General features: G+C 41.7%; 1 protein-coding gene across 1 annotated transcript; it reads left to right on the top strand.

Annotated features, from left to right (window-relative positions):
• The first annotated feature begins 20,308 nt into the window (after nucleotides 1-20,308).
• On the top strand, nucleotides 20,309-24,121 carry IRS4 (insulin receptor substrate 4). Its single transcript, XM_061179280.1, has one exon. It carries the CDS (start codon nucleotides 20,309-20,311, stop codon nucleotides 24,119-24,121), a length of 3,813 nt encoding a protein of 1,270 aa, XP_061035263.1.
• Nucleotides 24,122-25,413: the final 1,292 nt, after the last annotated feature.

The following is a 25,413-nucleotide window of genomic DNA, read 5'->3' as shown; positions in this document are numbered from 1 at the left end:
CACAATCCCACTCATTAAAAAAAAAAAAGGGATGGCAAAAAAATATGTCACAGATGAAGGAGCAAGGTAAAAACCTACAAGACCAAATAAATGAAGAGGAAATAGGCAATCTACCTGAAAAAGAATTCAGAGTAATGATAGTAAAGATGATCGAGAATCTCGGAAATAGAATGGAGGCATGGATTGAGAAAATACAAGAAATGTTTAACAAAGATCTAGAAGAACTAAAGAACAAATAAACAGAGATGAACAACACAATAACTGAAATGAAAAATACACTAGAAGGAATCAATAACAGAATAACTGAGGCAGAAGAATGAATAAGTGAGCTGGAAGACAAAATGGTGGAAATAACTGCCAAGGAGCAGAGTAAAGAAAAAAGAATGAAAAGTATTGAAGACAATCTCAGAGACCTCTGGAACAACACTAAACACACCAACATTGGAATTATAGGGGTCCCAGAAGAAGAGAAAAAGAAAGGGTCTGAGAAAATATTTGAAGAGATTATAGTTGAAAACGTCCCAATTTCCCAAGGAAATAGTCACCCAAGTCCAGGAAGCACAGAGAGTCCAATACAGGATAAATCTTAGGAAAAACACACCAAGACATATTAATCAAACTAACAAAAATTAAATTCAAAGGAAAAATATTAAAAGCAGCAAGGGAAAAACAAAAAATAACCTACAAAGGAATCCTCATAAGGTTATCAGCTGATATTTCAGCGGAAACTCTGCAGGCCAGAAGGGAGCAGCAGGATACACTTAAAGTGATGAAAGAGAAAAATCTACAACCAAGATGACTCTACCCAGCAAGGATCTCATTCAGATTTGATGGAGAAGTCAAAAGCTTTTCAGACAAGCAAAACCTAAGAGAATTCAGCACCACCAAACCACCTTTACAACAAGAGCTAAAGAAACTTCTCTAAGAGGGAAACGCAAGAGAAGAAAAAGACCCACAAAGACAAACCCAAAACAATCAAGAAAATGGTAATAGGAACATACATACGATAATAACCTTGAATGTAAACGGATTAAATGCCCCAACCAAAAGACACAGACTGGCTGAATGGATATAAAAACAAGACCCATATATATGCTGTCTACAAGAGACCCACTTCAGACCTAGGGACACATACAGACTGAAAGTGAAGGGATGGAAAAAGATATTCCATGCAAATGGAAATCAAAAGAAAGCTGGAGTACCAATACTCATAACAGATAAAATAGACTTTAAAATAAAGGCTGTTATAAGAGATAAGGAGGAACACTACATAATGATCAAAGGATCAATCCAAGCAAAAGATGTAGCAATTATAAATGTTTATGAACCCAACATAAGAGCACCTCAATACATAAGGCAAATGCTAACAACCATGAAAGGAGAAATCAACAGTAACACAATAATAGTAGGGGACTTGTACACCTCACTTTCACCAATGGACAGATCATCCAAACAGAAAATAAATAAGGAAACACAAGCTTTAAATGACACAATAGACCAGATAGATCTAATTGATATTTATAGAACATTACACCCAAAAGTGGCAGAATACACTTTCTTCTCAAGTGCACATGGAACATTCTCCAGGATAGATCACATCTTGGGTCACAAATCAAGCTTCGGAAAATTTAAGAAAATTGAAATCGTATCAAGCATCTTTTCTGACCACAACGCTATGAGATTGGAAATCAATTACAGGAAAAAAAACTGTAAAAAACACAGATACATGGAGGCTAAACAGTGCGCTGCTAAATAACCAAGAGATCACTGAAGAAATCAAAGAAGAATTAAAAAAATACGTAGGAACAAATGACAACGAAAACCTATGGGATGCAGCAAAAGCAGTTCTAAGAGGGAAGTTTATAGCAATACAACCTCACCTCAAGAAACAAGAAAAATCTCGAATAAACAATCTAACCCTACACTTAAAACAACTAGAGAAAGAAGAATAAAGAAAACCCAAAGTCAGTAGAAGGAAAGAAATCATAAAGATCAGAGCAGAAATAAATGAAAGAGAAATGAAGAAAACAATAGCAAAGACCAATAAAACTAAAAGCTGGTTCTTTGAGAAGATAAACAAAATTGATAAACCTTTAGCCAGACTCATCAAGAAAAAAAGGGAGAGGACACAAATCAATAAAATTAGAAATGAAAAAGGAGAAATCACAACTGACACTGCACAAACACAAAGGATTATAAGAGACTACTACGAACAACTATATGCCAATAAAATGGACATCCATGAAGAAATGGACAAATTCTTGGAAATGTACAACTTTCCAAGACTGAACCAGGAAGAATTAGAAAATATAAACAGATCTATCACAAGTAATGAAATTGAAACCGGAATTAAAAATCTTCCAACAAACAAAAGTCCACGACCAGGTGGCTTCACAGGCGAATTCTATCAAACATTTAGAGAAGAGCCAACACCTACCCTTCTCAAACTCTTCCAAAAAATTGCAGAGGGAGAAACACTCCCAAATTCATTCTACGAAGCCACCATCACCCTGATACCAAAACCAGAAAAAGATATCACAAAAAAAGAAAATTATAAACCAATATCACTGATGAACATAGATGCAAAAATCCTGAACAAAATACTAGCAAACAAAATCCAACAGCACATTAAAAGGATCATACACCATGATCAAGTGGGATTTACCCCAGGGATGCAAGGATTCTTCGATATACGCAAATCAATCAATGAGATAGACCACATTAACAAATTAAGGAATAAAAACCATATGGTCATCTCAATAGATGCAGAAAAAGCTTTTGACAAAATTCAGTAGCCATTTATGATAAAAACTCTCCAGAAAGTGGGCATAGAGGGAACCTACCTCAACATAATAAAGGCCATATATGACAAACCCAGAGCAAGCATCATACTCAATGGTGAAAAACAGAAAGCATTTCCACTAAGATCAGGAACAAGACAAGGATGTCCGCTCTCGCCACTCTTATTCAACATAGTTTTGGAAGTCGTAGCCATAACAATCTGAGAAGAAAAAGAAATAAAAGGAATACAAATTGGAAAAGAAGAAGTAAAACTGTCACTATTTGCAGATGACATGATACTATACGTAGAAAATCCTAAAGATGCTACCAAAAAACTGCTAGAACTAATCAATGAATTTGGTAAGGTTGCAGGATACAAAATTAATGCACAGAAATCTCTGGCATTCCTATACACCAACAACGAAAAATCAGAAAGAGAAATAAAGGACACACTCCCATTTACCATTGCAACAAAAAGAATAAAATACCTAGGAATAAACCTGCCTAAGGAGGCAAAAGGCTTGTACTCAGAAAACTATAAAACACTGATGAAAGAAATCAAAGGTGACATAAACAGATGGCGAAATATACCATGTTCTTGGATTGGAAGAATCAGTATTGTGAAAATGACTATACTACCCAAAACAATCTACAGATTCAGTGCAATCCCTATCAAACTACCAATGGAATTCTTCACAGAATTAGAACAAAAATTTTATAATTCGTATGGAAACACAAAAGACACCGAGTAGCCAAAGCAATCTTGAGAAAGAAAAACAGAATTGGAGGAATCAGGCTCCCCAATTTCAAACTATACCACAAAGCTACAGTAATCAAGACAGTATGGTATTGGCACAAAAACCAAAATATAGATCAATGGTACAAGATAGAATGCCCAGAGATACACCCACACACATATGGGCACCTAATTTACGACAAAGGAGGCAAGAACATACAACGGAGAAAAGACAGCCTCTTCAATAAGTGGTGCTGGGAAAACTGGACAGCTACATGTAAAAGAATGAAATTAGAACACTCCCTAACACCATACACAAAAATAAACTCCAAATGCATTAAAGACTTAAATGTAAGAGCAGACACTATAAAACCCTTAGAGGAAAACATAGGAAAAACACTCTTTGACATAAACCACAGGAAGATCTTTTTTGACCCACCTCCTTGAGTAATGGAAATAAAAATAAACAAATGGGACCTAATGAAACTTAAAAGCTTTTGCACAGCAAGGGAAACCATAAACAAGACAACCCTCAGAATGGGAGAAAAATTTGCAAATGAAACAACAGACAAAGGATTAATCTCCAAAATATACAAACAGTTCATGGAGCTCAATATCAAAAAAACAAACAATCCAGTTAAAAACTGGACGGAAGACCTAAATAGACATTTCACCAAGGAAGACATACAGGTGGCCAAGAGGCGCATGAAAAGGTGCTCACCATTACTAATTATTAGAGAAATGCAAATCAAAACTACAATGAGATACCACCTCAAGCTGGTCAGAATGGCCATTATCAAAAAATCTAGAAACAGTAAATGCTGGAAAGGGTGTGGTGAAAAGGGAACCCGCCTGCACTGTTGATGGGAATGTAAATTGATACAACCACTATGGAAAACAGTATGGAGGTTCCTTTAAAAACTAAAAATAGCTACCATATGACCCAGCAATCCCAGTACTGGGCATATACCCTGAGAAAACCATAATTCAAAAAGAGACATGTACCACAATGTTCATCGCAGCACTATTTACAACAGCCAGGACATGGAAGCAACCTAAGTGTCCATCAACAGATGAATGGATAAAGAAGATGTGGCACATATATACAATGGAATATTACTCAGCCATAAAAAGAAACGAAATTGAGTTATTTGTAGTGAGGTGTAGTGAGGTGGATGGACCTAGAGTCTGTCATACAGAGTGAAGTAAGTCAGAAAGAGAAAAACAAATTCCGTATGCTAACGCATATATATATGGAATCTAAAAAAAAAAAAATGGTACTGATGAACCTAGTTGCAGGGCAGGAATAAAGAGGTAGACATAGAAAATGGACTTGAGGACATGGGGTGGGAGGGCGAAGCTGGGATGAAGTGAGAGTAGCATTGACATATATACACTACCGAATGTAAAATAGTTGGCTGGTGGGAAGCAGCAGCATAGCACAGGGAGATCGGCTCAGTGCTTTGCGATGACCTAGAGGAGTGGGGTAGGGAGGATGGGGGAGGGAGGCTCAAGAGGGAGGGGATATGGGGACATGTGTATGCATATGGCTGATTTGCTTTATTGTGCCACATCAACTAACAAACACAGTACTGTAAAGCAATTATACTCCAATAAAGATCTATTAAAATTTTTTTTAAGTTAAGATATAAAGATTAAATATGGCTGCCTCTAGAGAGGAGAAAATGGGGGAAGAGCATAGCTGTTTTTATGACAAGCTTTGTAGAGATATTTATTTTTTAAGCCATGTGCCCAAATGCAACAAGAACAAGAATGAAAACATAACCCTGCCAGCATTCTACAACTTAAGTATACAGACATCCCTCTGCATTCATAGGGGATTGATTCCAGGAGCCCCAAGGATACCAAAATCTGTGGATGCTCAAGTCTTTATATAAAATGATGTAGTATTTGCATATAACCGATGCACATCCTCCCATACACTTCAAATCATCCCTAGATTACTTACAATACCTAATTCAATGTAAATGCTGTGTGAATAGCTGTAAATACAATGTAAATGCTAAGTAAATAGTTGCCAGTGCTTGGCAAATTCAAGTTTTGCTTTTGGGAACTTTCTGGAATTTTCTTTGAATATTGTCAATCTGCAGTTGGTTGAATCCATGGATGCAGAACCTGTGGATATGGAGGGCTAACTGTAGTTCCAGATTAAACAGAAGCATTAGAATTTGGCATTCCATCTTTTTCATGACTATAAATCACAGACTACTATAAAGAGCCTGATAGCCTTTTGGAGTTTTTCATTAGTGTCTTCTATGAGATAGAATCTTTGCAAAGTAAATGAGAAGAATGGATGAAAGCAGGAATAGTGATCTTCAGAAAGGAAATAATAAGCAAGAAGAACAGAAGAAGCATTTCAAGGGCATTCTGAATAAAAAAAAAACAAACTTCAAACAATGTAGCATTCTATTTTCAGCTGAGAAGTAATAGCAACAGAAGGCACATCAGTTTGTTTTCTGTAGCTATCAGAGATTGAACGACTGTTTCCAAACAAAGGTTCCAGCATAACACCACTATAATCTGAAAAAAGGATTATCATAAAAGTGTGAACCATCTCTGTATGTGTACTCGTTTTGTGCAACAGAGCCCTATAGTTCTAGCCAAACATGAAGATAACTACAACCATCATTCATATCGTGTATGACAGCATTAGTCATAAAGTGGCTTAATACTGTATTTGCAACTAAGTGGGACAAAATTTCCTCAATTGCTTTCAGGTGCTTATGTACCTAACCTCCTCCAGAGTTGCACAGTATTTTTTTTTAAAGTTTTTAAATAAAATAATGTGGTTAGTTACCTAGTAAGTAAAGGTGTTTAATAAATGTTTGATAAAGATGAAAAGCAGACCTGGAAAAGTAGTGTGGAATGGGTCCCAGATTTAAAGTGGCAGTGTTTTTACAAATATATATTTTAAGGTTGGGGTGATAACAGGAATACAGGCATACCTTAGAGATATGGCGAGTTCAGTTCCAGACTACCACAATAAAACAAATATTGCAATAAAGCGAGTCACACAATTTTTTTGGTTTTCCAAGTGCATGTAAAAGTTATGTTTACACTATACTGTAGTCCATTATTATGTCTTAAAAAACAATGTAAATACCTTAATGAAAAAATACTTTTTATTGTTAAAAAACGCTAACAATCATCTGAGCCTTTAGCCAGTCATAATCTTTTTGCTGGTGGAGGGTCTTGTCTTGATGTTGATGCTGCTGACTGATCAGGGTGGTGTTTGCTGAAGTTTGAGGCGGCCGTGGCAGTTTCTTAAAATAAGACAATAATGAATTTTGCCACATCAATTGACTCTTCCTTTCATGAACGGTGTCTCTTTAGCATGCAATGCTGTTTAATAGCATTTTACCCACAGAACTTTCAAAATTGGAAGTCAGATCCTCTCAAGACCTGCCGCTGCTTTATCAACTAAGTTTATGTAATATTCTAAATCCTTTGCTTTCATTTCAACAATCTTCACAGCATCTTCACCAGGAGTAGATTCAGTCCTAAGAAAACACTTTCTTTGCTCATCCATAAGAAGCAACTCCTCATCCATTTAAGTTTTATAATGACACTGCAGCAATTCACTCACATCTTAAAACACCACTTCTAATTCTAGTTCTCTTGCTATTTCTACCACATCTGCAGTTACTTCCTCCACTGAACCCCTCAAAGTCATCCATGACGATTAGAATCAGCTTCCTCCAAACTCATGTGAATGTTGATGTTTTGACCTCTTCCCACAAATCACAAATGTTCTTAATTGTATCTAGAATGGTGAATCCTTCCCAGAAGGCTTTCAATTTACTTTGCCTGGATCCATCAAAGGAATCACTATCGATGGCAGCTATAGCCTTAGGACGTGTATTTCTTAAATAATAAGACTTGAAAGTTGAAATGACTCCTTGATCCGTGGGCTGCAGAATGGGTGCTGTGTTAGCAGGCATGAAAACAGCATGAATCTCATTGCACATCTCTATCAGAGCTCTTGGGTGACTGGATACGTTGTCAATGAGCAGTAATATTTTGAAAGGAATCTTTTTTTCTGAGCAGTAGGTATCAGCAGTGGGCCTAAAATATTTAGTAAACCATGTTGTAAACATATGTGCTGTCATCTGGGCTTTGTTCTTCCATTTATAGAGCACAGACTGGGTTGATTTAGTAGAATTCTTAAGGGCCCCAGGATTTTCAGAATGGTAAGTGAGCACTGGCTTCAACTTAAAGTCACCAGCTGCACTAGCCCCTAAGAGTCAGCCTGTCCTTTGAAGCTTTCAAGCCAGGCATTGACTTCTCCTCTGTAGCTATGAAAGTCCTAGATGGCATCTTCTTCCAATATTAGACGGTTTTGCCTACATTGAAGATCTGTTGTTTAGTGCAGCCACCTTCACGAATGATCTTAGCTAGATCTGGATAACTTGCAGCTTCTATATCAGCATTTGCTGCTTCACCTTGCACTTTTATGTTATGGAGATGGCTTCTTTCCTTAAACCTCATGAACCAACCTCTGCTAGCTTCAAACTTTTCTTCTGCAGCTTCCTCACCTCTCTCAGCCTTTGTGGAATTGTAGAGAGTTAGGGCCTTGCTCTGGATTGAGCTTTGGCTTAAGGGAATGTTGTGGCTGCCTTGACCTTCTACCCAGACCACTACAACTTTCTCCACATCAGCAAAAAGCCTGTTTTGTGTGTTCACCAAAGTTAGTACTTTTAATTCCCTTCAAGAACTTTCCTTTGCATTCACAACTTAGCTAACTGCTTGGTGCAAGAGGCCTACCTTATGGTCTATCTCAGCTTTCGACCTGCCTTCCTCACTAAGCTTAATCATTTCTAGCTTTTGATTTAATGTGAGAAATGTGCAACTCTTCCTTTAATTTGAACACTTAGAGGCCATGTAGGGTTATTAATTGGTCTAATTTCAATATTGTTCTGTCTCAGGGAATAGAAAGGCCCGAGAGGAAGGAGAGGGATGGGGGAACAGCCAGTAAGTAGAGCAATCAGAACACACAGAACATTTATAAATTAGGTTTGTCATCTCACATGGGCACGGTTCGTGGACCCCAAAACAATTACAATAGTAACGTCAAAGATCACTTATCTCAGATCATCATAACAAATATAATAATAATGAAGTTTGAAACATTGTGAGAATTACCAAAATGTGACACAGAGTCAAGAAGTGGGCAAATGTTGCTGGAAAATCGGCACTGATAGACTGCTTGATGTAGGGTTGCCACAAACCTTCAATTTGTAAAAAAAACGCAGAATCTGTGAAGCTCAATAAAGTGAAGCGCAATAAAACAAGGTGTATCTATAAAACAGGGGAGTGTATGAGAATGATATAGTCATGCTGAAAATAATGTTAAGTTGAAAATAACATCAAACTGTTCAAACTTCCTGCTTCACTTATTACAGTTAAGTAAAATCATATGAGACTATACTAAGAGATGGAAAAAGAAATGAAATCCTATAGAGTTTAATGTTCAATGGTTCTATTTTCTGTAAAACTGTTTAAGTTCATAATAACTCCACTAAACTTGTTCATGCCAAACACCTAGGAGTTATCTTTGATTCATCCCTGTCCCTCATACTCTAAATCCAATCCCTCTGCAACTTCTGTAGACTTTACCTCCGAAATATCAATATATCCCAACTTTGTCCATTTATCTCTACCTCCACTACTATCAACACTGTTTTACCCACCTTTATCTGGAGCAATACAACATTCTCCTAGCTAGTCTGTCAGCTGCCACTTTTGACCACCATCAATCCAAGTGACAGTGGTGTGGTGTCCGTTTTAAAACATAAATCAGATAATGTCACTCTTCAGCTAAAACCTCTCCAATGGCTGCCCAGTTTATCTAGAAAGAATTCCAGACTCCTTACCCTAACCTACAATCCCCTCCCTGATGTGGCCCTTGGCTCCGACCCCACTATGCTCCAGCACCCTGCATTCTTTCTGTTCCTCCAACAGTCCAAGCTCATGCCTGCTTTTATGCCTTGTACTTTCTGTTTCTCTGCCTGGAATGCTTCCTTTGATCTTTGCATGGCTCGGTTCTTCTTGGCATTTGCATATCAGAACAAATGTCCTCTCCTTTGAGAGAGACATTTTCTGATCAACCAACACAGTTATATTCTCTATCATATCACCCAATTCCATTTTTTAAACAGCACTTTTTACCACCTGGTATTTTCTTATGCATTTATTTATTTGGCTACTCCCTACTAGAATGTAAACTCCACGAGATTAAAGACATTATCTTATTCACTGCCATATTTGCAGTTCCTAAAACACTATCTGGAACATATCTGATTTGTGATAAATATTTCTAAATAAATGAATGAAAAAAGAGGATGAAAACAAATTCGTGTTTAATAATTTAACGAGATGTTCAGTGGTTAAGATTTGTTGCTCCAAGGGCACACGGTAAAGCTTACTCTCTGTGGATGGTTCAAAATAAGGAACAATCTAAATATATAGCAATTGGGATGTGTATGTCTGTCCTCTTCCTCCCTGTCTCAGAAACATTAGAAATCACTTGTCCCTAACCTCTCATTTTTCAAAAGAGTAAACAAAGATATATAACAGGGGTCCCCAACCCCCAGGCTGCAGACGGGTACCGGTCCGCGGCCTGTTAGGAACCGGGCCGCACAGCAGGAGGTGAGTGGCGGGCGAGCAAGTGAAGCTTCATGTGCCGCTCCCCGTCGCTCCCCATTGCTCGCGTTACGGCCTGAACCATCCCCCCCACTCCATCCGTGGAAAAACTGTCTTCCACGAAACCGGTCCCTGGTGCCATAAAGGTTGGGGACCGCTGATATATAGGATTAAATGATCACACAGCTAGTAAGTTGCAGAATTGGGACTGGAGCCCACCTCGCCTGATTTCCGGTGTGGTGTTCTTTCCACACCTTTCTTATTACTAAAAATAAATATTTTGGTCATTACCAAATACTTGTTCTATTATGGCATAACAAAGCTTAAAAGGTAGGTCTTTCATGAAGAGAACTAATGAATTAAAGAAAGTTTTACTTATGAGTGTATGGTCTGCTATGGGTGAGAACTTAAAATTGTAAAACAAGAATAAATCACACATGTTCAATCCTCATGAAAAACTAACACTTAGCTGAAGTTGAATGATGACATCTAAAAGTTAGAGATGTGTTGCAATACAGGTGCTAGAAGTAATTTGTAACATTGCAAAATGTCACAGATGATTCAATTTTAACATATTAGATTTTCAATTCACAGAAAGATTGTATATAGTAAATCAATTTCCACTTTAAGTAATAGAAGTTTAAAAAAGGCATAAGCTTATAGTTCTAGTAAGTTGAGTGAGTTTTTTTTTAAAACTTACGGTCAGAGTAGCAAAAACTTAACCTGGATATCTGAAAATCTTCAAAATTGATTTATAGAGTTAATACTATTTTAAAAGATTTCCAGATCACAGCATGCTTTCACATTTATATTTCAATCATTTTCACTGTACAAAACCCCTAAAACTTACAATTAATGGTTATAATGCCTCCAGATCACATGCATTACAGGACAGGAGACTGTGATCCTTATATTCTCCAGCACAATTTCTTTTGAGTATAAAATGGAGGAGACAAAGGAGTCACAAGCTATCAGAATATGACATGTGTGCATTTGCAAATCAAGCGGAGGTATTAGGTGACTATCACAGAGCTAGGACACTCAGGGAGCGTGAAAGACAGCAGATTATCCCTGCCCTCAAGAAATTTACAATCTTGTTGATGAGAAAAAAATTTACATCAAAAACCACAATTGTATTGTACACACATATGCACAGAGGGTAAAATCATAGAAAGTAAATAAACTTTAAAGGTATCTCTTCCCTGATAAATATCAGCTTGTACTATTAGGCACTGTGAATAGGGTTTCTCAGCTTACATGTCTCACTTTCTGGAGTGCTCTCAGCTTTGATTCTGTAACACCTCAGAGATTCCAGAGGAGTGCTGAACCATGTGACAAAAGTCTTCAGGTGGACCTTGAAACAATCTTTAAAGAAATCTTTTTAGGTAGGCAAAACTTTTTATTTCGTTTGGTTTTTGTTTTTTAATTCTGAAAGCACCAATTTTATTTTCCAAGGGACACCTCTTTTCAGATGCAAATGTGACTATTTCCTAAACACTCTATTCAAATGTTAACATTATTCCTTTCTGAATGCTAATTAACAAAAAGAAGGAATGGTTCATACTTGGTTCTTGATTTTGAATCAATGTGAAATATTGATGTTTCCCTCTTTGGACCAGATTTTTCTTCAAGGTTTCTTTTCGTTGATTGTAAAATACATCATATACACAGAAGGCTGTACAAAATACATATGTGCAGTTTAAATAATAACTACCCACTGAATGCCCATGTAACTATCACTCAGGTTAAGAAATAAAATCCCAGGTGTTTTTTAATGCACTGTCACAGAAGGAAGGGAGCAGTTTACGATGAGACAGAGTCTAAATTTCCTTGTTGTTCCTTAATCAAAAATGAAAAATTTCCCTCCTCATTTCTCCTTTGACATGTTAGTCCCAAATTTGGAAAAGGTCCTGAAGTAAACAAGTACAAACATCTTACTTCCTAACTCCTGAACGCAAATTAAATTCTTTACATAATAGTTCATGATGCTCCCTGGTGAGGTATTCAAGGGGAGGAGGGAACGTATAAGTAATGAAGAACGAAATATTTTAAACCTATGCTGCTGATGTTTTTATAATTATGACTTACTGTCCTGTATTGTTGCTATTTTTTTTAAAAACCTCATGTGAAAAATTTGACAGGGAAGAATGATTAATAAGCCTAAATAAAACGTGGTCTCTAATGTGACTCTCAAGTGCAGTGGCCCTAAATACTGAAGACTGCATTGAATGACTGATGTTTCCTCTTTTGCCAAAAAAAAAAAATAATAATAATCCATTGTCTTCTGGGCTTATCACCTTATGTAGTATTTTGCATTTAGGTAAAATCCTTCATTCAACAAGTAGTTACTGAGTTCAATGCAGTACTAAGCACCATGAAGAGGTGAACAAAAGTGGAAAAACATAATCCCTGCCTTCAGGGGAGCTTAAAAACACTGGGGAAGATAAAGCATCCACTAATGAGGCAACTGAAAAAAGTACTTACAATCCATAAACAATTGTCTGAGAGTAAAGCACAGACTGAATATAGAAACTCACGAAACTAAAGCAGTTTGTAAGGGTGTTGTTTTCAACTTAGAACACGTTTTACCCACAGAAATGTTATAAATAAATGTTGATTGGGTTTATAGGTTTGCCAAAAGAAACTCATTTAATTCGGAACATAGGGAAATTTTCTCTGTATATTTGCCAGGAAAATACAGTAGAAAGCAAAAGTGTCGTAATACCATTAGACAAAAATTGGAAAACAAAAACGATTATGAAATAGGTTTATACAATACATCTCAATATATTCTGAATGCTGAGGCTTGAGAAAGAGCATGTTTAATTAAAGCAGGTAGATGAAGACTTCTGTGGAGATTCGGAAATGGATCCCTATCAAGAGCACTTGCAGTCTGTGACGTATCTCTCTTTCAACTTCAAAATATATATTTTTCACTTTCATTCACTCGTTCAACAAGTATTTATTGAGGATCTCCACTACATGTCAGGCACTGTTCTAGGCACTGGGAGTACATGGGGAGAGCGCATGGGGAACACACCAGAACACAGGGATCTTACCTTCTAGTGGGAGCTGGGGGGGAAAAACAATGATGTCAAGAAGGGATAAGTGCTTTTCCTTGCTTCGTGTTGACCATTACTCTATGCTTATGACCAATATTAATTTTATATTTACCACCCTCCATGATTGGGGTTGGAATGTCTCTTTGTTCTAAATGGAACTAAAGGAGGGTGGGGCAAATATAGGGCACAGACATTTCCTGAGGTTTCTGGCAACAACCGCAGGATGGGAAAGGGACGTATGTTGGAAAAGATGACCTCAGCTATGACCAATGAGAGAAAAAAATGGGCATGATTCCTTTGAGGAGGAAGGGTGTTACATCAGGCAGAAATCACCAAGCCTTGCCATCAGTCACGGAGAGCTTGGGCACTGTTAAAAGGAGGTAGTTTGCATTGGCCATTTAAACCTGTCTTGGCCATTTCTTTTCTCCTCTTTTTCTCCCTTCCTCCTTCCTTGTTTCCATTCCTTCCTCCCTCCCTCCCCCCTCCCTCCCTCCCTCCCTTCCCCCTCCCTCCCTCCTTCCTTCCCTTCCTTCCTTCTCTCCTTCCTTCCTTGAAGCAAACATATATTGGTGATTGCCAAGGACAATCCTAAGCAGTTTATAGCCTAAAACAGCGTTGCCAACTCAGGGATTAGTTACATCCAGGGGTAGTACTTTTAACTACTTAGCAACCCATGTAGCACAAGCCTGCCAATGAGAATATATGCCAGTCAAGGTTCCAGCGTAGGGTTCTGGAAATCCACTGCTGTGCTAGTAGTTAACCTTGTAGTGGCTGCATAGTGGAGAGGAAGGAGGTCCTGAGGGAAGGGTTGGAGTAGCCAGGATAATTGGGTAGGTAACAGCACTTGGAGGGGGTTTGGTTTGTGGCAGTAACTATTTACCAAATGGTATAAAAGTATTAGTCATGTTAACAATGACTGTCATTTAATGATGATATGACTGTATCAATGGGTACCAATTCAATCCTTAGCTTTACCTACAGCCAACACTTAGGAAAAGAAGGCAGTGGTTGTAGCGAGATTATGTGAGTGAGGGAAGCTTTCCTGAGTGAGTCCTGAGCTTAGTCTTGAGAAAGAAGATCGGCATTAATTGGTGACTAGGAAGGGGAGGACATTTAGACGTGAGAAATAGCCCAAGTAACAGTGGAAATGGATAAATCATATATATAGAATGCTATTAAAGAGACCGACTTAACTGGAAGTGTGGGCAGTGAGAATGTATTGTAATAGGATGAAGAGTGCATTTGGAAGAATGGGTCGTGTGTAGCAAGGGAGAGAGGGGGTTGGTTGTAGTGTCAATTGGGAAGAGGGAAACATATGCTAGGGTTACAAGTTTAGTTCCGACGTAGCAGGAAAAAAGGGCGGGGGGGGCTACTCTGCTCGTCCTCGAGCAGTATGATGAAAGTGACATATGAGGAAAACCATTCTGCTGACTATATAGAGACTGAAGAAGGGTAAGGCCAGTTTAAGTGGCTACTTCAGCAACCCTGGGGAAGAGTTCATTAGGGCATGAACCAGTATGGTGACTATGGAAATGAAAGGAAGGGTTCAATCTGACAGATATTGCAAGACCATGTGAGGAACGGAGAAAGAGGAATCGATGATAAGCATAATATATTACATCTTAAATATGATAGCTGGTTTTCTAAACACCCAAAGAAAAATGTAAGTCTCTAATACTAATTCCTTTAAAATAGCAAATTTAGCCATAGAACAATCCTATCTAATTTACAAAATAAAGATCCTAACTCTTCACGATGAGGCAGTATGAATTGATAATCTTTTGACACTAAGAACGAGGCTGCTGTATGATACCACAAGGAACAGCATTAGCTAATTTTCTTTTACTGTTCATTTATACTAACACAGAAAATGCATATAGTATGAAGTTGTTGACATTTATGTGAAATCTGCTAGATTTAATTGTTCTGATGTTCAGTTTACTTACTAAGTAACTTCCAAATGAAAGTTTTACCTTTTGAAGGTGGAAAGAAATGCTTGATTTTTAACTGAGTTAATTTTCAATTGACTCCTGAGATAACAGGGAAGCTTTAGGAGCCTAATTAAACCTTGTATTTGCTCTAATTACTTTAGCCGCAGACTGCAAGGAAACAAAAGCAGCAAACAGACCTGTTCTGTGCGCAGCGGCCAGGCATTTGACGGTTGTTTTCTCCAGCAGAGATTTTGAGTAGCACAGAAGTAAAGCTGAGACGAAAAGCCATCATCTGCAAGCAGTGGCTGCAGCCACAAATCACAGGGCAGCCCCTTTTCCTGCACAGTGTAGAAAACATCATTTATCGTGCATGATTTTATTTATGTCCTAACACAGAGAAAGCAATCATCATCACTAGCATCATTTTTTAATATCAAGGTAGCACCACATTTTTATCAACATAATTGGATGTTAGCTCACAAAAACTATAGAGTTAATACTTAAAGGACAATTTATATATTGGGCAAGAATAATAGTGTTTTTTATACTGGCTACTTTTTCCTCTCAGGCTTTATTCTCTTGAACAATGTCCATATTTAAAGTAACGGTTTAATTTTCAAGCTAAGTAAATCCACACTTCTATTGTTCATTTTGATTTCAGTACAAGTGGAATTTAGAAGACTGATGATCATCTGTATGAGGAAAAAAGCAGATGAGTTTTTATTACTACTGACTACTCAACTCAGTCAAACAACTGCTTTCTTAAAACAGGATTCACAGGAGATTCCTTTTAAAGGCAAACTGCATTAAAGGCATACTTCTTCATTAGATAGAAACTGTTTTAAAGGTACTGTGGCTGTATTTATCCATTGATCTTAGTTTCTAGGTGTAAAATACCAGCTGAAATGCTTGAGTTTCCCCCCTTCAGCTAAAGTGGTAAACAAATTAAAAATATTGTAGATTTCATTACTCCTTATCTGCTGTTTTAAAAATCTGTGCTTGAGATTCTTGGTTCAGAGTCCAAACTTTACAGAAATTATGACAACTTGAGCTTTCTGGGGTAACTTGTCCTAAATATAAAAACAAAAAATTAAGAGACAAGAATCTACAACCAAAGGAGAGTAGAACATTAAAAGCAACCATCTGGTGAGTTCAGGCCAAATACAAAGTCTCTCCTTTTTGCCTGAACCATCTAGAGGTCTGTACCACCCCTCTGCTTTATTTTGCCTATGGAAACCTGACCTAAACTAAACAACTATTCTATATCATTAAGTTGTCCAGGAAGATGAAAGTTTAAATATATGTCAGACAAGCTACAGCATCTGGTGCAATTCAGTAATGATCGTCTCCTCCAGAGAGCTTCAGTGTTGGAACAACTTTTAGAACTGATGAGGAGATTTGGTTAACCTATGTAAAGAAAATAACGTTCTTCTAGCCACACATTCTCCCTGTTCACAAATACTAATATTGACCGTATCCTCTCCCATCCTAGAAAACACAGCAAGTGAAATCCCTCTATGAAACATTTCACTCTCTCTCTAATTCCATTCTGTTGCAGCCAAATAATATATTTTGGATACAAATAATCAACATTGTTAATCTTTCACTGCAGTTGTTTAAAATTATTTTCATGCTTGTTTTTTTTTTTGTTGTTGTTTAACACATTGATTAGTCCTAGGGGTTCCCCCGCTAGAGTAGAAAATAATGTCTTACAAACTATTGTTTAAGAGTGCTACGTAACATTTAAGAAGTATAGATGCTCTCATAATTTGTTGATATGAGAACAAACTTAGTTCTCTCTTTAAAACAGCAGGTAAGTTTAGATATGTGAGTTTGTTTAAAAGAAGGTTAGAAGTGATCATGGTAACATTTGTGTGTGTCAGTATCTCCCTTCTAAACTACACTACAAACCTCCTTGTGCCAAATTTACACATCTTTCAAAACAGAAGAGAATCTAGCTTAAAAGTGATATTTTTCATCAATAGACTAGGAAAAAACTTGCAACAAATATGACAAGGTTTTAATATCTTTATTATGTAAACAAGTCACACATAATAAGACAAAAAAAAAACCCAAAACACTAAGAACCCAAAAGGTAAGGCAAAGGACACAAAAAGACACTTTATAGAAGATAACACTATTGTCCGCAAATATATGTAAAAGTTTTTTTTTTCTAATCTCACTAGTAAAAAAAAAAAAGGAAATTAAAAAAACAGTGGAATACCATTTCACCCATCTTACCAGTGATTTAAAAAAAAATAACAATATACAATTCTGGCAATCAGTGTGGTGACAGGGTAAACTGATAAAATGTTTTTGAAAAATAATGCATCAGATAGAAGTTCATATATTTTAACCCAGTAATTCCACTCCTCGGTTTCTACCCCAGGAGAATAATTCTCAACATTAAAAAAAAAAAATCTATAGGTCCAAGATGTTCATTGTGGCATTATTTATAATATTAAAAAAATGAAAACAACCTAAATACCTCGAACAGAGGGATGATTAAGTACAATAATATACAGCTGCCTAGAATAGTTTGCTGCATTTTAAATAATGTTTAGGTTGATCTATAATAATATGGGCAAATGTTATCATGTATGTTAAGTAAAAAGAACAAGATAAAATATTATATACATTGTAAGCCTACCACTCTATGATAAAATTCTATAAAGACATGAGGATTTTAAAATCTATTATTCTCAGTATTTTCAAAATTTTATTCAACATGCAGTTTGTTTTTCCATACATTTTTAAATGTCATGTTTTTACTCAAAGCACTTTCAAATGCATTGCCTTGTTTTCAAAACATTTCTATCTAAAGCAAAACCCAGTGCTTGGAAAGGCTTATGAAACATTATAACATCTATCATAAAAATCTCAAATGATTTTAATCATTTTCATTTTGGTTATAGGAGTAGGGAATCTTCTACATATGTGACCAAGCAGCTGAAACGTGGGTAGCAGCTCCAGTCAGAGCTCTGTCAGCATCCTCACTCCTTCTACCTCTAGCCCCTTTCAGAAATCACGGCTGCTCCTAGCACCTGTGAATATACTGTGTTTATAAACCGGTGGCAGCAGAGGGAATGATAATGGTTGTTTCTAATATTTTGGAGACAACCAAAACCAATTTCTTTTCTCCCAAAATGGGAACATCAAAAAGGAGTCATTCATCCAATGTGTTTATTCTGTTACTAACAGAGAACAAATTCTTAAGGGGGCAGGGTTGGGGGTTATTTTTATGATGTATACATTGCTTGGTTTACTGTTAGATTTTATAAATAATGCGCTTTGCAGCATCTACCCAAGGGCAAAGGTGAACTGACATTCCATTCTTTTAGAAATACCACGTCCCACCCTCCCCCTCCAAAATCCCTCTTTGCAATTGTGGTCACCCCTTTAACATTTTAATGTAACATGGACCCATCTCCACAGTTAGGAAGCTGAAATCCTAGTAGAAGAGAGAGAGAGAGAGAGAGAGAGAGAGAGAGACAGAGAGAGAGAGAGAGAGAGGGGAATTGAGAAACACTTCAGGTTGCACTTACACTCCAGCAGTTTTTCCAGAAACAGAGGAGGCAGTAGTTCTTATTTTTGAGGTGTCAAGTTGTAGACTGAGATTCAGCAAAAATCTTCTTTTCTTGACGCAAGGGATGTGAAATATATTCTAGGATATGTGTTCAGTATGATCCTTTGTTCTAGGTATGAGCTTTTCTTTTTCTAAAGTTTTTCGGTCTCGATCAAGGAAAGGGAAACTTAAAATTATTTTGAAATTCTCTTAAAGGCGCCTTTCAAAGCATCTCCCACGGGTAAATATCACGACAGCTCAACACTGGTGTATTTGAGTAAGAATCGAGTCCGATTTTTTTTTTTTTTCGTCATGGCTGTATACTTTGCAGGTCCCCAAATTTGTGCTTTCATAGTCAGCATTAATCTAATAGCCAAAAACACCATCTTTAGCCAACCTGCGTCTCGTGGGCCACAGACGCGCCCTGATGAAAGATTAGGTTCATTTTTGAACGCATCGCTGTTATTTGTGTGCCTCAGACTCGCGGGCTTTTGTCAGGGCTGGAGCGAGCTCGCGAGTGCCTGCAGCGCAGTGGGCGGCAGGTCTGAGTGCCCTGGTGGTTAACACGTTTCCAGGGGGTGCCCACGCTTTCTCCCGAGATTCTCGGCTCGCCGTGCGCGGCAGCAACTAGTGGACCAAACTGTGACAGAAAGAGAGGATTTATGTGAGGGACGGGAAGAAAAAGAGAGGGCGCCCGGCTCGGTCCCGGGACACCGTGGCTTCGGGATTTGCACGAGTTTATCACTACCATTAACAGCTACTCGCAGAGGGTTGTTTACCGCCGAACGCGCGACAACCAGACAGCGGAGCCCACTCCGGGACCCAAGCCACTCCTCCTCGCCCCTCAGCTCCCTTCCTGCCCCCCAAACTAATTAATTCGAGGCCGCCTCCCTGCCAGACACTCCCATTGGCTCCCATCCCATCCAATGAAAACCTTGCAACAGTTTCACCTGGCTCCGGCTTCCCAAACAAACAAACAAACCGTCCCGGGGCCTTGCCAGCTCTTCTCCCCTGCGCCGCCCGAGACAGTTGCGCTCCGCCTCCTCCCGCCACTTCTCGCTCCCTCCAGCCAATCATGCCCTTGCCCCTCGTCGCGGGCCGCTCTCTCTTCCGCCTCTCTCGAACTTCTCCCGCCAACCCCCGCCCACCACGCTCGTGCCTCCGTGGGCTCCTCGTGAGGACCTGCGTGGCCAGAAAGCCCCTCCTCCTCCCGTCGGTCCTCCCGAGGCCCAGAGGCCGGAAGATTCTCCAAGAGGGTCTAGGCGGGATAGGAGGTGGCCCCGCCTCTCGGGCCCACCGCCCACTCCCTCGCACACCTCTGCTGGCGGCCGCTCGCGCCCCTCCACTGCGTCGGTAGCCGGAGCCACAGCGGCCGCCGCGTGAGGCAGCGGTCACGTGTTGTTTTGCCCGCCGCCGCGCGCTTGGAGTGGAGTGGGCGGGGGCGCGGGCCGAGACGGGAGGGGGCTGGGGCGGGCGGGCGGACGGGGGTAGACGGCCTCTTCCCCCAACCCTCCCTTCCCCGAGCCCCCCCCACCTCCGCCCGCTCACCTTAAAACCATCGTGCATCACCATGGCGAGTTGCTCCTTCGCTCGCTACCAAGCGACAAGGAGACGGCGAGCTGCAGCAGCGGCAACAGCGGCAGCTGTAGCTGAGGTGGCGACCACCCCACTTCTTTCCTCGGGAACCCCGACCGCACTCATTGGGACCGGGTCGTCTTGTCCGGGAGCCATGTGGCTCTCCACGGCCACTGGCTCCCGGTCAGACTCCGAGTCCGATGAGGAGGACCTCCCCGTCGGGGACGAAGTCTGCAAACGCGGCTACCTGCGGAAGCAGAAGCATGGCCACAGGCGCTACTTCGTGCTCAAACTGGAGACCGCCGACGCCCCAGCTCGGCTGGAATACTACGAAAATGCCAGGAAGTTCCGGCACAGTGTCCGCGCCGCGGCGGCTGCAGCAGCGGCGGCTGCCTCTGGCGCCGCGGTCCCCGCGCTCATCCCACCGCGGCGCGTTATCACCCTGTACCAGTGCTTCTCGGTGAGCCAGCGAGCCGACGCGAGGTACCGACACCTCATCGCTCTTTTCACCCAGGACGAGTACTTCGCGATGGTGGCCGAGAACGAGTCGGAGCAAGAGAGCTGGTACTTGCTGCTCAGCCGCCTCATCCTCGAGAGCAAGCGCCGCCGCTGCGGCACGCCCGGCGCGCAGCCGGATGGAGAGCCAGCCGCACTGGCGGCTGCAGCGGCGGCGGAGCCACCCTTCTACAAAGATGTGTGGCAGGTAATAGTCAAACCCAGGGGGCTGGGGCACAGAAAAGAGCTGAGCGGCGTGTTCCGGCTCTGTCTTACCGACGAGGAGGTTGTGTTTGTGAGGCTAAATACCGAAGTGGCCAGCGTGGTCGTCCAGCTCCTGAGCATCCGTCGCTGCGGGCACTCGGAGCAGTATTTCTTCTTGGAAGTCGGCAGGTCCACCGTCATCGGTCCGGGGGAGCTCTGGATGCAGGTCGATGACTGTGTGGTGGCCCAAAACATGCACGAGCTGTTTTTGGAGAAGATGAGAGCCTTGTGTGCAGACGAATACAGAGCCCGCTGCCGCAGCTACAGCATCAGTATTGGCGCCCACCTGTTAACCCTGCTGTCCACTAGGAGGCACCTGGACATGCTGCCGCTCGAGCCCGGCGGCTGGCTCAGAAGGTCCCGCTTTGAGCAGTTTTGCCACCTCAGGGCCATCGGTGACGGGGAAGACGAGATGCTCCTCGCCAGGCGCTACATAACACCCAGTGAGCCTGTGCCCGCCTCCAGGCGAGGAAGACTGCACCTGCCCAGAGCGCGGAGATCCAGGAGAGCGATTTCAGTGCCAGCCAGCTTTTTTCGCCGCGTAGCACCCAGCCCCGTGCGTGGCCCGCACCCTGCAGAAGCCCCCAACGAGGGAGCTTGCCTGTCTTCTGAAGCACCTGGTTCCGGCTCTGGCAACTCTGGGGAAGAAGGCAACCCTCAGGGCAAACAGGATCAGGAAGGAAACGGAGGCGACTATATGCCCATGAACAACTGGGGCTCCGGACACGGCCGGGGCTCCGGAGGTGGCCAGGGCTCAAGTGGCCAAGGCTCCAGTAGCCAGAGCTCTGGAGGAAGCCAGTGCTCGGGCAGGGGGCACGGCTCCGGAGGTGGCCAGGGCTCAAGTGGCAGCCAGGGCTCAAGTGGCCAGGGCTCCGGGGGCCAGGGTGCAGGAGGAAACCAGTGCTCAGGAGATGACCAGGGCACCTCAGGTGGGCATGGCTCAGGCAGTGGCCAGGGAGCTGGAGGTGGGCATGGCTCAGGCCGTGGCCAAGGACCCGGAGATGGCCATGGCTCAGGCAGGGGCAAGAACTCTGGAGGGGGCAAAGGCTCAGGAAGTGGGAAAGGCTCCGAAGGCAATGGTGATCATGGGAAATCTCTGAAGAAAAGATCCTACTTTGGCAGATTAACTCAAAGCAAGCAACAGCAAATGCCACCACCTCCACCACCTCCACCTCCACCCCCGCCAGCTGCAGCAACTGGTGGAAAAGGAAAGTCTGGGGGAAGGTTCCGACTTTATTTTTGTGCTGACAGAGGAGCCACAAAAGAACGCAAAGAAGCCAAAGAAGTTAAAGACACAGAGACCCCAGAAGGTGCAGCTCGGGGTCCCCACAGAGCCAGAGCTTTTGATGAAGATGAGGATGACCCATACGTGCCAATGAGGCCAGGGGTGGCTGCCCCTCTCTCAAGCTCCAGTGATTATATGCCAATGGCTCCTCAAAATGTCTCTGTGTCAAAGAAGCGCCACTCTCGATCACCTTTCGAAGATTCAAGAGGGTACATGATGATGTTTCCCAGAGTGAGCCCACCACCTGCACCAAGTCCTCCAAAAGCACCTGATCCTGACAAAGAGGATGACTCAAAGGACAATGACAGTGACAGTGACTACATGTTTATGGCTCCTGGAGCTGGTGCAATTCCAAAAAACCCCAGAAATCCTCAGGGAGGCTCTTCCTCCAAAAGTTGGAGCTCCTACTTCTCTCTGCCAAATGCTTTTCGGAGCTCCCCGTTGGGGCAGAGTGACCACAGTGAGTATGTACCAATGTTACCTGGAAAATTCCTGGGGAAGGGCCTAGACAAAGCAGCCTCATCTAACAGAGGCCCCAAAGATGTAACTTCAAAGCCTTCAGTTGAGGGGTCATTCTCAAAGCCTAGAGATGAGGGATCACCTTCCAAGCGTTCAGGTGATGGGCCCCCCAAGAACAAGACTAAGAGACCTAATCGACTTTCTTTTATTACAAAAGGAAATAAAATCAAGCCAAAACCACAAAAGCCCACACATGAGCGGAAAGAAGCCGACAGCGCTCGTGGCTACATCAACATTGACTTCCCTAAAAGAGGTAGCAATATGCCAGCTCCCTGTATTCAAAGACTGCCAGGTTTGTGGGGCATAATTGCCGACCCCAGACAGTTCGCCTTTTCGAATTACGTGAATGTTGAGTTCGGAGTGCCATTTCCAAATCCAGCAAACGATCTCTCAGATCTTTTAAGAGCTGTTCCAGGTGCCAACCCCTTCTCTCTGGACGGTGCTAGGTGGCCACTTCCGCCTCTTCCTCCCAGTGCTACAGGTAACAGTGCTAATGAGGAAGAAGGTGACTACATTGAAGTGATTTTCAACCCAGCAATGACCCCGGCCGTGCCTTTTTCTGACAGTGCCATTCGCTACGATGCTGAAACGGGGCGCATCTACGTGGTCGACCCATTTTCTGAGTGCTGTATGGACATTTCTCTCTCCCCCAGCCGCTGCTCTGAACCACCACCTGTAGCGAGGCTGCTGCTGGAAGAAGAGCTCGAGAGTAGACGCCCACAAAGCCGCTCGCAAAGTTTCTTTGCAGCTGCCAGAGCCGCCGTCTCTGCTTTCCCGACCGACAGCCTCGAGAGAGACCTCTCCGCCTCTTTAGCCGCGGCCGCGGCAGCCGCGCCAACCTTAGCCGTGAGCCGAGCTTTAGCCGCCGCCTCCGCCCTGGTCGCTGCCCCGGGCATCGGCGCAGCCGCCGCGGACCTCGAGGCCGCCGTGGGATCTGACTCCGCCTCCGTCCGCTGGTTCCAACCTGCTGCTAATGCTGCTGGTGCCGAAGCGGTAAGAGGCGCCCAAGACGTTGCGGGTGGCTCGAACCCCAGAGCGCAGAACCCATCGGCAGACCTTGCCGGAGGTAACAACAGAGCCGGCGGGGCTGCCGCTGCAGCCGCCGCTCCCCCTCCATCTCCTGGCCGCGGCCGGGCGCCGAGACCCCCGGAGCAAGAAGATTCTGACGACGACGACACGTACGTGAGAATGGACTTTGCCAGACCTGACAACGAGAAGTTCGACTCTCCCCAAAGAGGTTGGTAAGTTTAGAATTCATTTCCCTGAAGTTAATGGTTATTGCTTAATGAATCGATCGATGCACTACTCTGTCTACAGTGTTAGGAAAATGTGAGCTAATATTTCATTCACTGGTGCTTATTTAGAATGGAAGGTAGAATTCAGTTTTAATCATGCAATACCTTGTGATCGTTGCAAAAACTTGTTTTTATCTAATGATAAGCTTCTTTACCTGGAAAGGACCGAGTATCATTTAAACATTGGTTCTACTTTTTAGGAGTAGTTCAAACTTAAGGATATGTAGCATGAGGATGCTTTCAGATATCCTTCCCTAACGCTTAGTGATTTACACAAACAGGACGTCGTAAATTGAATCCCATCAACTCATTTTCAAATCAACAAGTAAAAGCTGCTTTTCTACAAATGACCATATTTAATTGCAGGAAATTTAATAAGAGCACCGAATACTGAGCAGTAATAATCAACTGTTAACCTTTGGGGGTTGATGACATTCTCCTTCTGAAAGTTACTTTTTTAAAAAGCAGTCATTGTTATGCTGGTTTGCTGTGATTTACCAAGAAAGTTAAATCTCAACTGTTAGCATGAAGGTCTGGAGGGAACAAAAGGTAAATAATCCAGAACAACAGGTGATTGAAAGAAGAGGGTATTTGGCTCTGGAATGTGTTTTTGTGTTGATTTGTTTAGTTTTTACACAGGATAAATTGCCAGAAACCTTGAGCATTCCTTTTCTACGTCACTAATAGTGACAGGCAAGTCACCTCTGCTGTGCCTCATTTTCTTCATGTAACTCCCCCCAAAGAGGGTATGGTGACAACACTATAATGGGTATGAATGTTGTTTGAAAGGTTTAAAAAGCATTTAAAACATCTAATTGGTGTGTCTTCTGGGCAATTCAGTAAGCAAGATAATAAGGGCTGGAGGAAGACCTGACCCCAGGGGCAGCCTACCCTGGAAGAGTGGAAGTTTTTTTTAAAGGGTTACTTTTCCAAAGGAAGAAATAAGAAAGAATAGGATCTTGGAAATAAGACTTCAAGTAAATCTGCTGTGTACATCGTGCAATGTTGTTATCAGGCTGTCTGGAGACATTCTCAAGAAATGATTTTGGAAGATGATGTCTCCATAGTCTCAACTGCCTTCCCTCTTTACCAGAATGTGCTTCTTTTCCAGGGAAGAGAAGGGATGGACCCCAGCAGTTTTCATTCCAGTAGTCAGTTTAGTGAAGATTTTTGCTTTGCTTGCTTTGCGGAATGCTTTTGTGATTGGATCTCTGCCCACTGTGCTTGATCAGGCAGAACAAG

This window comes from Eubalaena glacialis, chromosome X (assembly GCF_028564815.1).
Source record: "Eubalaena glacialis isolate mEubGla1 chromosome X, mEubGla1.1.hap2.+ XY, whole genome shotgun sequence".
Classification (NCBI taxonomy): domain Eukaryota; kingdom Metazoa; phylum Chordata; class Mammalia; order Artiodactyla; family Balaenidae; genus Eubalaena; species Eubalaena glacialis.
This window is presented reverse-complemented; position numbering and strand designations above follow the sequence as displayed.